The 13,556-nt window shown below is 39.5% G+C and overlaps 1 protein-coding gene across 3 annotated transcripts; it reads left to right on the top strand.

Annotated features, from left to right (window-relative positions):
- The first annotated feature begins 807 nt into the window (after positions 1-807).
- On the top strand, positions 808-10,568 carry api5 (apoptosis inhibitor 5). Of its 3 annotated transcripts, none has more exons than XM_034879276.1 (15): positions 808-1,124; positions 2,221-2,382; positions 2,561-2,654; positions 2,930-2,995; positions 4,373-4,524; positions 4,891-5,097; positions 5,666-5,692; positions 6,614-6,718; positions 7,279-7,368; positions 8,113-8,294; positions 8,445-8,538; positions 8,670-8,726; positions 9,089-9,168; positions 9,288-9,430; positions 9,916-10,568. In XM_034879276.1, exons 1-15 carry the CDS (start codon positions 1,053-1,055, stop codon positions 9,993-9,995), a joined length of 1,611 nt encoding a protein of 536 aa, XP_034735167.1. In that variant the 5' UTR covers positions 808-1,052; the 3' UTR covers positions 9,996-10,568. The 3 variants fall into 3 exon arrangements, with proteins under 3 accessions (XP_034735167.1, XP_034735169.1, XP_034735168.1); XM_034879278.1 differs by having other exon boundaries at positions 9,288-9,394; XM_034879277.1 differs by lacking the exon at positions 5,666-5,692 and having other exon boundaries at positions 809-1,124.
- The last annotated feature ends 2,988 nt before the right edge of the window (positions 10,569-13,556 follow it).

Below are 13,556 nucleotides of genomic sequence, written 5' to 3' on the forward strand. Positions count from 1 at the left end.
TTGTTTTGCTGTATTGTATTTGTTTTTCTGTTGTATAGTATTTGTTTTTCTGTTGTATAGTATTTGTTTTGCTGTTGTTTTGGTTTTGGTTTTGCTGTATAGTATTTGTTTTGCTGTTGTATAGTATTGGTTTTGCTTAGCTGTTTGTTTTGCTGTATAGTATTTGTTTTGCTGTTGTATAGTATTGGTTTTGCTTTGCTGTATAGTATTTGTTTTGCTGTATAGTATTTGTTTTGCTATTGTATAGTATTGGTATTTGTTTAGCTGTATTGTATTTGTTTTTCTGTTGTATTGTATTTGTTTTTCTGTTGTATAGTATTTGTTTTGCTGTTGTATAGTATTGGTTTTGTTTTGCTGTATAGTATTTGTTTTGCTGTTGTATAGTATTTGTTTTTCTGTTGTATAGTATTTGTTTTACTGTTGTATAGTATTTGTTTTGCTGTTCTTAATTTATGAATTCCCTGTGCGGCGTCCTTGAGTGCGAAGAAAGGCGTCTTTAAATAAAATGTATTATTATTATTATTACTATCGCAATCTTCACATTTTCACTTGTCCTTGAATGACGCATGCGCGACTCAAATCTGCACTCGATGTTCATCGGGGAGTTACCATAGACAGTCTATGGGAGTTACACTGTCAGTATACGCCTCCTCTCATCTATTTATGTCATTTGAACATACTAACAAAACTGGTTGTTACTCATGGACTGGAAAGAGGTTATACTACGTACGCTGCGTACCAATTCGGCGTACACCAGTGGTCACGTGTGTGGCGAGTCTTCACGCGATTTGCCGCACCTACGCATGCGCTTTACTCTTTGTTCCGTAGCATTTTAGCTTGCACACTAGGGATTGTGGGAAGACATACTGTGGTGGATATTCATTCACGGGCTTCTCGAAATTTCATCTCCCCTTCCCATTCTGAAGAAAATATATCCCACATAATACGGCGTTGTTTGAGCTACAGTCATCTGAAAGGGATCAAAAGCGACCAGAAAGGGGTTTTGTTGTGTGTTTTTATCGGCGGTTTTATCTGTGAGCGGACGCACGCTGATGGCGGTCACTATCGAGGATCTCTATCGGAGCTACGGGGTCCTTGCTGATGCTAAGGATAACCTTAGCCAGGTAAATAAAAGCCAACATTATTTAGCGAAGAACTTTATTTCTTTGCCGCATTACCTTATTTTATGTCTGTTAACTTCGTTGCACGATACATAACATTGTTGTGTGCGTGCTAGGCTAACTGTAGCTAGCTAAAGTAGTGACCATGCTAATGTTAATGGCCTCCCCATAGCGACCCTTACGATAGGCGGTACTAACTCGAGATTCATTATTTTAAGTCAACCAAACGGCTATTTACTTACTAATCGTAACTTCTCCTTTATGAATATGGTTCTCTGGATGTTGATAGAAACTTATGACTTTTTTTTTTTTTAATTGAGCACATTACACGTTAACGTGAACTTAGATAACATAGTTAACGTTCTCCTGTTAGTAAACATGTATGTTTTACATTAAAACACACCCTGGGCTGTTATCACTGTCCATTGCGCACATTATATAAACTCTGATATCCATTTTATTAATTTATAGTTTCCCAATTATAGCCTGGATGGCATCACCAGGCTTATTTCCCCCAGAACCACATTGGACCTCATAGAGATTCTTTCACAGACTGAGGAATACCCCCACAATTGCTTAAATTACCTTACTTGTAAAATAAGGCATAAACCGACAGCGCATTGCCATTTTCCCTGTAGTAAACATGTTTAAATACAGGGCTTTCAACATAACCAGGTGAACTGTAACACCCAGGTACACCACACTCAATGTAAGCAACAGTTATTGTTAGACGGTTTTGCTGTCACCTTGAGTGCTAAAAAAGCAGTGAGCTTTGGAGCAAAGTCACTTTCAATGTTGAAACTGCATCTTTTTTGCTTGCAGTTTAGTATCCCAAATTCCACTAAAGCCATGCCAAGACCCGCCAATTGGTTGAGGTTAGGCATTGAACCTTGAGTGGTTAAGGTTAAGTAGCTGATTGGTCAGAGGATAGGACCTGTACAAATAGGGTTACGTTATGGGGAATTTGGGATACCAAACTTCAAGTATACCCCACCATCATATTATATTGTGAGGTTCAGTTTGAATTGCAATGTAATGCCACTGCTATATAACTTGTACACACTTAATGACCAACTCTCTTTGATTTTTGACTCTTCAGCACAAAGATGCCTACCAAGTAATCTTGAATGGCGTGAAGGGTGGCCCAAAGGAGAAGCGCCTGGCAGCACAGTTTATTCCCAAGTTCTTCAGCAGCTTTCCAGAACTGGCCGATTCAGCCATTAATGCCCAGCTTGATCTTTGTGAAGATGACGATGTGTCGGTAAGTATTAAAGGATACCGATGTGCATGTGTACCTCATATTCTTGGGTTCAAAATTTCAGGTTTTATGTGTTCCCAAATTGATGTGTGGTTTCTCGCTTGATTGTATGGATTTCACAATTGTAATTGTATTCCATCACAACAGTCCCTCTGTCTTTTGCATGTTTGTTTTTATTCAGATCCGACGACAGGCCATCAAGGAGCTTCCACGGTTTGCAACTGGCGAGAACATCCTCAGAGTTGCAGATATTCTCACCCAGCTCCTTCAGACAGGTATTGGATGCCTCAAGCTACACACTTAGGAGACTTTTGATGTCTCTTTTTGCTTATTTATACTAGAGACACAGCCATGTCTGTTTTACTTGCACAACTATGAGCCCTCGTGAATATCAGAACCTTTTTTTAAGTTACTGTATTTTCTTTGATATCCTCGAAAGCAGATTTGCTTGTCAGTCCCAACAGCATATTTGTCTCTGGATTATTTTTTTACTCCTCTTTAACAGAAATCTTGAATAACTACTGATTAATCTGTATTTTTGTGCATTCAGATGATACAGCAGAGTTCAACCAAGTGAATGCATCACTTATTGCTATCTTCAAGATAGATGCTAAAGGTAAGTGTTGCTTTCCCCCACTGTTTGGCTAAAATAATGCTCTTGTATGCTTGTCATTGTATTCAGCCCAGCTCAAAGCTGTGCTAACGGGCACACTGTAAAAAATAACTTTCTTACTCGTCCTTCTTGGGCAAATCCCAAATTGACATTTACTTTTGCTTCTTGTGATGGTTTGTCGTAGGGCTGCACAATTGATCGAATTTTAATCACGATCACGATTTTGACTTCCCACGATCAAATTTGCTTGATCAAGTTTTTTTTAGTTTTTTCATTTCATAGAACGCTGAGTTTTTTTGCATAGCGCTCCGTAAACCCCTGTCTGTTGACATGCAAGTCAAATTAGTTCCCTGCACCATGCAGCTTAGTTTCAATATGTAGACAGTCACAGAGGACAGAGTAACGGGAGGAAAACTCAACAGATAGCAGTCGGTTATACGTCTGTCGCAAGGTCTACCAGTTTACCAGAATGCAAAATTTTGTCCCGTCCGTTGTTTTTCAGACAACAGCAGTGACCAGTGCTAATAGCATCTGTTAGCTGTAAGCTCCTCTAGGACGCACCGGTGCTAATGTCCTCGCATCTGCTGCAATGCTGTATGGATATGGTTTAATTTGGCGTTACATGACCCATTTCGTCTGTAAAGCCATGTCTGTGTTGGGTCTCTCTTCTACTTTCTCGTCTTACTCTCCGCGCCCGGCCACACAGCGGCTGCCGGTCCACACTTCTGAAGTTTGTCTACGTGACGATACAGACATTTAATAGACACAATGTGTGCATCCGCCATTCGACCTGTGCTTGACCCGTTCATAATGATCAGCCGTCTCTCTGTGAGTAGCATCCATCACACTCCCTCTTGCCGTTATAAATAGCTTATGTGACGATAAAATTAGTTTTGGTTAAAATCAACAAATAATCGTGAGAATAATCCTGATCAAAATGTTGATCAAAATAATTGATTATCATTTTGGCCATAATCATGCAGCCCTAGTTTGTTGTAAACTGTGTTGTTTTAAGGTCTGTCTCATTGGCCATGTGAAACAAAGGCTGTAATTTACAACTGCCTGTGTAAATTGCACCTACTAATTTCATAATTCATCCATCTCAGCCAGTTGAATCTATTCTAGAGCTGAAGGAGTTTTTTATTTTTGGAAATAGCCCCTCAAAATATTTAGGACTGGAACCAGTTTTTTTATTATTTAATCCTGTATGTTGTGATCGTACCAATTTATACTCGTGAAAACACGAGATATCAAATAAACTTGCTGTGTATTGCACAATTGTTGCAACCCTAGTTCCGATATGGGTTATCCTCTTGAGTTTGTAATTATTCACTTGCATTGACACAATCCTGCCTACTGCTGTGATGTTTTTTTGTCCAGGTACTCTCGGAGGCCTCTTCTCTCAGATCCTTCAGGGAGAAGACGTAGTGCGGGAAAGAGCCATCAAGTTTCTCTCAACCAAACTGAAGACCCTGCCTGAGGACGTCATGACAAAGGAGGTGGAGGACTACGTCTTTGCAGAGACAAAGAAGGTTAGCAAAAAGCGCAGATTTTATTAGTGTTCTTTGATCATATATGAGTGATCTTTAGCTGTGTCAGTTGGAATGGAACAAAGGGAAGTGTATCACACCCCACATCTGTTGTACTGGAATCAGGGTGTGTTTAAACTTCCGCTTTAGAGGGTGATTTTGCTGACTCTATGTAATAGGTGTAGTCTGAAACTTCTTTTCTGTTGTTAAACTTGCATTTATTTTGTTAATTGGTGAAACTTATATATGAATTTATGAGTATTTGGCTGAAACTCACTGACTGACGTGAACACTGTTAGAAGGATGTGGCTGTATGGAACGCATCTTGTTCATAAACGGTTTCTTTTTTCTTCTCTGCTTCCTTCCCAGGTGTTGGAGGATGTGACAGGGGAGGAATTTGTGCTGTTGATGCGTGTAGTGTCTGGCCTGCGGGTGCTACAGACAGTAAATGGGCGGCAGCAGCTTGTGGAACTGGTGGTTGAGCAGGCTTTCCTGGAGCAGGCCCTCAACCCAGCCGATCCCGATACTGTTGACCGCCTGCTGCAGTGCACGCGCCAGGCCTTGCCCCTCTTCTCTGTGAGTACAACCAATAAACTTTACCTCAACCCTGTTCACTAACTAAAACACAACAAACAGTTAACACTTTAACCGCCAGAACCATAGCCTTTTGGCATTGTGATTCAAAAATGTAGATTGCTCTGTGAGTGTTTTTGCTCATTGTTCATCATAATGATAGAATAACGCTTAGAAAACTAAATTAACAGCTTTTTGGTGTTTTTAACAAAAACACTCCTTTCAGTTGCCAGGAGCAGCAACTGTTAATTTTGCTACTCTCATCTGCCCTCATTTCTGTAGCTGAATTGAAACATTTGCATATTAGCTATACAGCGCATTGAGGCAATGAATGGGACATAGAAACACATTTGCATGCCAATATTTACTCACATTCACTTGGAATCGCACTGAAGTTGATCCTTTTATGTGTAAAATATCAAAAATGAAAGTGAAACTAAGGACACTTTCTGTCTTGACTATAAAAGGTGTCTCCCAACACACAAGTCACGTATGTGCACTATATAATCAGTAATGTCATATGAGTGGCTAATTTAAACACTAATGTTTCTAAATTTTATTATTTTTATAGGTTGGTGTGGATGTGCGCGATCATATGGCAAGTTGTGTGTTGACTGAAATTATAAATGCAAAATGTGAAAAATTAGGCTAATCATTTGCACCGTGATTACATTAACCATGTAGTTCACTTGCCTATAAAAAAAAATGCTGAAATTGATTACAATGTTTCAGCATTTTTTTATGCCTTTTTTATGTATTACGCTGCAGGTTATACGCTGCTTACAACTCAAAACTGTATCAGATGTATTTTGTTGCAGTTTTAGACAGAAGCCAACTATATTTTGTTTGTGCTGAACTGAACGACATATAGCGCAAATGACAATCACAGGACTATTACTGCGTTGAGTGGCAGCATGATTCTAAAAGATTCCAAAATAACACATTTTACACAGCTGAGAATTCACTAGGTTTTTTGTGGGGTTCAAGCTGTTAGACTATCTGGCTGTGAATGGTGGGATGTGGCTGTTTGTCCTTGCTGCTATAGAGATTAACTGAGCACTATAGCCATGTAGAGGGATGATGCAAGTATGGCTCATCAGCCAAACTGAAGGATACAGATGCCATTGGGCGTTGGGGCTGGCGGTGCTTGTATTAAGGGCTGTAACTAACCACTGTCATTTTTTTTTGATTGATGGCTTGGTCTAGAAACTGGTGTTAATGTCACTGTTTTATAAGCACAAGGTCGTGTGTTTGAATCGCTTGATGCAAAAAGATTCAGTTATCATGAGTATAAAGCTCCAGCCAGAGAATGTTTTTGGCATATTTGCATTAAAGGGGAATTAAACGGTTACAATATCTGTCGATTGAACAATCAGTTAATCAACAAATCGTTGCTACTCTACGCACAGTACAGTTTTTACATTTATTCATCATGTAGGCATGATGCAGCCATGACAAATACGTTTTTTTACTTTTTGTTTATTGTGTGAATTAATCATGGTTTTCTCCTCTCTTGCAGAAAAATGTCCATTCCACACGTTTTGTAACCTACTTCTGTGAACACGTCCTGCCCAACCTCAGTTCCCTGACAAGTCCTGTGGCTGAGCTGGACATTCAATTGGAGGTAAATTCTTCCTTTTTTTTTGTGTTCATTCATCACACGAGTCAGATCAAAAAGTAGACCTGTTAATTCCCATGGTCCTTAAGTGTCTTTTAAAATGTGAAGTCTTTACCTATAATCATTCACCTCATCATAAATTGGACTTTTACCAAATACAGACCCCCATTTTATGTTGGATTTAAGTGTAGAATCGGTGGGTTGCAACGCTTAAATGAATTTTTTCACACTGGTTCAATTGTGGAGGAATTCAGCAACTATGGTGCTTAACTATACTGACAAAGTGTTTTGAATTTGCTACCTGTCTAATTTGCACCTAAATCAGCGTTTCATTCCTGAGAGGCCTAATGAATATGGCCACTGGTGTGAGGTCGATACTCCTAATGTCTGACATTTGGTGAGCGGTTGTAGTAGTAAACAAAGTCAGCATGGCAGCCACCTGTCAGAAGTGTCAGCCAACTGCATGTTGTTAATGGGTCATTAGTCTGCACCACGCAACACTGTTTCTCATTAGCAAAGCACTTTGCACTGTGAGGGGATCTGTTAAGCTGTGTCTGTGTGTGTAGGTGCTGAAGCTGCTGGCTGAGATGAGTCCGTTCTGTGGAGACATGGAGAAGCTAGAGGCCAACCTCAACATGCTGTTTACCAAGCTGCTGGTGAGAACGGATTGTCCTGTTGTTGAACATGGAGGACTATAAGTGGAAACGCAAATCAAGATATACTGTACATTTTCAGTTTTCCCTCTGATCCATTCTGAGATTCTACTGGTATATTTCAGCATTACCTTGCTTTACATTCATAGTTTTGTTGCATCCTTTTAGTTAGCTTTCAACTCTGTGCCCCCGGTCCACTAAGGATACTTTAATAGCAGTTGTTAGGACATTAAAGAACACTTTCTTTGTTCAGAATGTCCCTTCTGGTCTGAGGATTACAGCAACTGGCAATCTTCCTTCTTTAAAAGCCTGCATTTTTACAAATTCTACTGTCAGTGTTGTTGAACTCAAGGTAAAGAACAATTTATCGAAACATGTCCTCCATAGGCTAATTTCTAGTTTCTATGAAATACAAAGACCACAGAATCATGTCTGAAACATCACAAATTACGTGACCATTAACTCCTTTGTGGATTTACCTGCATAGGGACTGTAGATGAAATTAAGCTAGTAAGCGAATTCTGGGACAGTGAAGATAAGGTTGACTGACTGACCGTCCATTCTCACTTTTTAAATAAAATAAGTAGTAATCAATAATTAACAATACTTGTTAATATAAATACTGGTAGAATAATAAACTATCCCATATATCCCTTTGTTCCAGTAAGCCTTATTGATTCACAATGTTTAACAATAGATTAAGGCACGCAAATAGTCATTATTGTTGATGTTTTTCTGTTTGTGTAGGAGTTTATGCCTCTGCCACCAGAAGAGGTAGAGAATGGGGAGAACTCTGCAGGCGAGGAGCCAAAACTGCAGTTCAGCTACGTGGAGTGTCTCCTCTTTGGCTTCCACCAGCTGGGCAAGAAGCTGCCAGACTTTCTCCTCGAGAAAGTGGATGCTGAGCGACTCAAAGACTTCAAGATCAGGTGAGGGAGTGACACACAAAGAGTCTCCTGGAGTGCAATTACTAAAATAAATGAGCACGTCGGGTGTTTGATGGTTTAGCTCACCGTGGTCATTTTACCCCAAAACGGGAACTTATTATACATAATTGAATGGGATTTGTGTTTCAACAGGTTACAGTATTTTGCCAGAGGCCTGCAGGTTTACATCAGACAGCTGCGAGTAGCACTGCAAGGCAAGACAGGAGATGCTCTGAAAACAGAAGAGGTAACTTAAGTTTGATTGCAAAAGTAGAAAGTTATTGCATACAGTCAACCCAAATGCAAACTGAGTCGTCTACGTTGTTTTGAGTTCTGCAGCAGAAATATTTGACCAACTCTTCTTTTCTGTGTAATCAGAATAAGATCAAAGTAGTGGCCCTCAAGATCACAAACAACATCAACATCCTCATCAAGGTAAGGTGTTTTCATGCTATCCCTGGGGGGGTACCTGAGCTGAAATATATTAAAACATGTTTTTTGCACATTATGTATGTATCAAGAGAAGCCGAAACATCTCACAAAAATAATGTGATCCACTGCAATAACACAAAGGTTAAGACGGTACCTTTCTGACAGTGTGGACAATAATTGAAAGTATTCGATGCTACAACTACTACTACACAATGCCTTTACAAGAGAGGTATTTTTAAGGAATGTTTATTAGTATTGCATTATAATGTACCTAGTTTCTGATCTTATTAAATATAAGCTCCGCATTCGACAAATGGTTCTATTTATTTTTATGTCTCTTAATCTTTTTCTTTTTTTTGTTCCAGGATCTCTTTCACAACCCTCCATCATTCAAGAGCACAATCACGCTGTCCTGGAAACCAGTTCAGAAGTCAGAGGCAGTAGCGTAAGTCTGCACCCGATGATTCAGTCATAACACACACACACACACAGACAGACATAAAGCAGCAATGTGTCCTTGTGGCACCATCAGGTCATCATGTACTTTTCTTTGTCTTTTTGTAGGCCCAAGCGCCCGTCAGGGGAGGAGATAGGCTCCGCTGGCAGCACAAAGAAACAGGTCACTCCTCTGCCGCGGAGGGACGCACGGCAAATCTACAATCCCCCCAGCGGCAAGTACAGCGCCACCATTGGCAATTTCACTTATGGTGAGGAGCACTTCATGGCACTTTCAATTTTTTTCTATTGTTGTCACCTTTTTTATTGTTAACTGCACATTTGATCAATTGACACATTTTTCGTTACTTAGTAAATGGAGCTACTTGTACTATTTTGTTGTTGCATTTTCACTTTGTTGAAATGGGGGAGAGAGAGGAGTTATGACATGCTGATGTCACGCATGACGCTGCGGCACGCACTGTAACCACTCAGCTACCAAGAAGCTTCACTACTAATATATTTTCTAATCACATCTGTGTCTGTAAGGACTTGTTAAAAGGTTTGGTTGACAAAAACATTTCAGTTTGGCACATCTTGCCAAGAAATTAATCAATCTTTAAATTTTTTAAATGACTATTCAAATATTCAAATTTTTTTAACTTCTCAAATATCTGTATCATCCTCAAAAATGTAATAGTGGTCAGGTGAGTTATAAATAATATGTCCATACTGACCTGTTTGTTTTGGTCTTCAGAGCAGCGTGGCGGCTTCAGAGGCGGCCGAGGACGAGGCTTCGGAGGCAGAGGCAACAGGAGCCGAGGCCGGATCTACTGAGACGCACACACACACACACACATACACACACACACACAGAGTACATATTGCTCATTGAACTGCATCCCATCAGGATCTTTTCCGCGCCAAGATGGACTATTTGTCACCTACTCTTATTTGTTTTTTTTAACTGGTCTCCACGTCTGTCTCACTTACCAACTCGCACATGAGGTTTTTGTGTGTTGTTTTGGAGGTGGTGGGGGTTCGATAACGAGCTCAGACTTTTACTCCCCATTAACATCTTGGTCAAGGCGATAGTTATAGTAAATCTAAGTGTTTTTTCCCCTTCATTTAAAAAAATAAAAATAAAATATTTTTCAGTGTAATTTTGTGAAACAAGACTGCCAAGTTGTAGCTGATAAATGTTTTTTTGTCAGGTTGTTGTAGGAAAAGATAAAGATCCTCTTGTTTGGAACATGTTGAGTGCATGTCTTTCTACATTTTTTTAATTTAATCTTGTTTTTTGGTCATTTTTATTAGAGCTTAAGTTGAATTGGCTGACTATGCTACTTTGTATGAATCAATAATTATGCTTCATTGGATTTTTATCATAAACTTGTATGGAAGTATGAACTTTTGTCCTTTTTCTCAATTCCAAACTCGACTTGCCTTTTGTCTCCCTTTCTGTTCTCTGGCAATGCATTCACTCTCTAACCCACTCATTCATTACATTGATCCTTTCCACCCTCCTCTCTTTCCTTTTCTCTCCTCCTGTTTGTACCTATATCTGTACCAATGCAGAGTGAGGAGAGGGTAATTTTAGCCCAAGGTCTGGCATCTACGTTTAGAATACACATGCATAAACAAATGTGCCTCCTCTGTTGTAAATGTCTGCATCAACGCTGCCTCCCACTTCTCCCTGCCCTCACGTGTGTGCGTGTGTTAAGCTGCGGGGGGTGGGTGTGTCAACTTTGAAGTAGAAAAGAGTAAAATTGGGCTCTCAATAATTGAACGGGCTATAAATACTAGCTATGTTTAGAACACTTTATGTTACTCTGGTGGTGGAGGCTCTGCCGGCTCTGTGCACCTTTTAACACAAGAATTTATATGCTATGTTACTTGTGAAAGCCTTCAATCCACTTTTTTTATAATTATCAATGTGTTAATGGAGCTTGTACCCACTATTCTTCCTTAATAACACGTAAACCTAATAATATGTGCAACCATTATCCTATATCGTTGTGAAACCGTTTAGCCACAGACCCTTTTTCAGTTTATCTTCGATTTTAAATGTTTGCTGTCATTTCCAATAGATTAAGCGCTGGATTATGTTACTGCAATTCTTCTGTGTCATAAACTGTAAATTGTCTGTGGCACATAGTAATTGGATGTAAAAGATGTCAAACCTACTTCTGAATTCAAGTTTGAACTAATCTGAGCCAGTTATACCTGCCACAATCCGCATTTAACCCAAATCCACAACCCGAACGTATAGTCTATTTCTAATACTCCGCTCTAAAACCAGATCTTATTTCTAATCTTTACTCTGAAAAAATTAATAATACATTTTCCCCTTTAAGTGGTCAAAAAGGGATTCTTATAAAGACACTATCACACACACATACACAGCTCTTTGTGGGTGCTACAGGTCTGCATGTGATGACACGTGCTGGTGTGTGTGGGTGGATGCTTTGGAGGACGAGGGGCTCGCAAACTCAATTTTCTGAATCGACTGGAAGAGGGGAAACTATATAATTTTACCTCAGAAAAACAAAAGCTACAAACCATTTATATAAAACTTGCACCTACCAATCGTTTTATTTAACTGCATCAGCTTCAGTTTTGATATAAACAAAAGCTGCTAAATAAGCTACACTGTATGCTATTTAAGACAGTACAGTACATGTACAGTACATAGTACATTAAATAAACTCATTTGTTATGTCTTTTTTCACATGCAGAAGAAAGATTACCAGTGTTTGTTGGACGGGCATTGCTCCTAGGACAGTGTAGAAAGAAATTACAGTTTAAGTGGGATGATCTTGTCTCTATACAAAGATGTATTTGCAAAAAACAAAACGGATTCATTGAATGAATACAATAGAAATAGAGGTGAAATCATTGCTGCTTTACAACACTGTTAAAAAATACAGAAACGTTTTACTGCAGACAATATAAAAGAAGAAGCTTATCCATCCAGAAATCGTCTCTTGTTTAAAAAAAAGAAGGAAAAAAAGATGGTCTCTTGTCTTGGCAGAGTCTCCCCTCTAGAGAGCGATCCAGACCAGGGTTTTCCTCGCAGAGCAACCAGATCTATTTTTATCCTCAACCGAACGAGTCACTTAAAGCTTTCATGGTGTCTTTTTGTCTCTTTGTATGATGGTGGTGTTACTGCAGCAGAGATACATATTTTGGTACAGGCATCACGGTGCGTTTAAGGTCTATGTGTTTAAGTTCTCTTTTCAGGACAATAGGGGGCGGTATGCAACCAAGATAAACCCTCCCCTTATTGATCGTGACCAGGTATTTCCCAAACCAGCCAGCCAGCCAGCCAAACCTGGCACATACACACGGCGGAGCTGAAAATAATCAAGTGGTGGAGGAGTGGGCCGCCGCAGCGGGAGAGGAAGGGAAGACGACCCTCAGAAAGAGAAAGAAGCAAGGAGTGAATGCACGAGTCCATGTGAGAGTAGAAGTAAAGGTAAATCAATAGTCCCGAAGCACTTGGCGGAACTCAGTGGGTTTCCTCACTTTATTACCAAACTTTGGGAGGAGGGTGTTGGTGGTGATAAAACCAGGCCTTCATACTCCTACAGTGTGAGACAAAAACCTGCACTCAGTGTACATCTACAAAGGTTAAAGTTCCAAATGTTTGTAGTGATTTAGATATCAGAAATGATCTTAATGTTGTCTAAGTTTAAGCCACACTGCTGTATTCAGCTTTCCTTGTTGGCCTACTCTGACTGTTGTGTGTTATGTGACGCTATGTTGTTGGAAAAAACATTGCTGGGCTGATTTAACTTTGGCTAACATGCAAATTTAATAGTAACTGTTTAAACAAATATAAGACCTAAAGGGGCTTTATTGTCTTTGCACTACTGTCTGACAGTATCACAACAAAATTGCGTTGGTACTCTTATAATTATACATTAATATTAAAAACACAACAAAACATGTATGTTAATTGTATGCCAAACTTCTCCCTTACTGTTTCGATACGTTTGAACTGTAACCTGCAAAACTATACAGTGTATTCATTGCTGTAACTACAAATTCAACTTAGAGTTCCTATTCCTGATACAGTTGGCCTACTCAATTTAACACAACAACTTTTTGAGCAGATTGCAAGCATGTCTCCAACTTTGTGGTGTTCAAAACAGTTTTTTAGGGAAACGTAGTTTTCAGATCCAGCAGACAGCACCTAATACGGTTTGAGTATTGAATACCTGCTGTTGTGATGGTTGGACGGGACATTGTCCTAAGCTGCATGTAATATACATCAATATAATTGGAACCCTAGCATCAGTCATTTTCAGTTAATAGCCATGTCTTTATGTACAGACAGAAAGGAAGAATTGACCTCCTGGAGGCCACTAACAGAAGCTCTCTTTACTCACTACC

The sequence above is a fragment of the Etheostoma cragini genome, chromosome 8 (assembly GCF_013103735.1).
Source record: "Etheostoma cragini isolate CJK2018 chromosome 8, CSU_Ecrag_1.0, whole genome shotgun sequence".
Lineage (NCBI taxonomy): Eukaryota > Metazoa > Chordata > Actinopteri > Perciformes > Percidae > Etheostoma > Etheostoma cragini.

Bases quoted from the DNA above. Each gene is read 5' to 3' on its own strand.
- api5 (XM_034879276.1), top strand. From the start codon at position 1,053: ATGGCGGTCACTATCGAGGATCTCTATCGGAGCTACGGGGTCCTTGCT. The intron at 2,996-4,372 runs GTAAGTGTTGCT...TTTTTTGTCCAG, and splicing joins CTTCAAGATAGATGCTAAAG to GTACTCTCGGAGGCCTCTTC. The intron at 9,431-9,915 runs GTGAGGAGCACT...TTTGGTCTTCAG, and splicing joins CATTGGCAATTTCACTTATG to AGCAGCGTGGCGGCTTCAGA.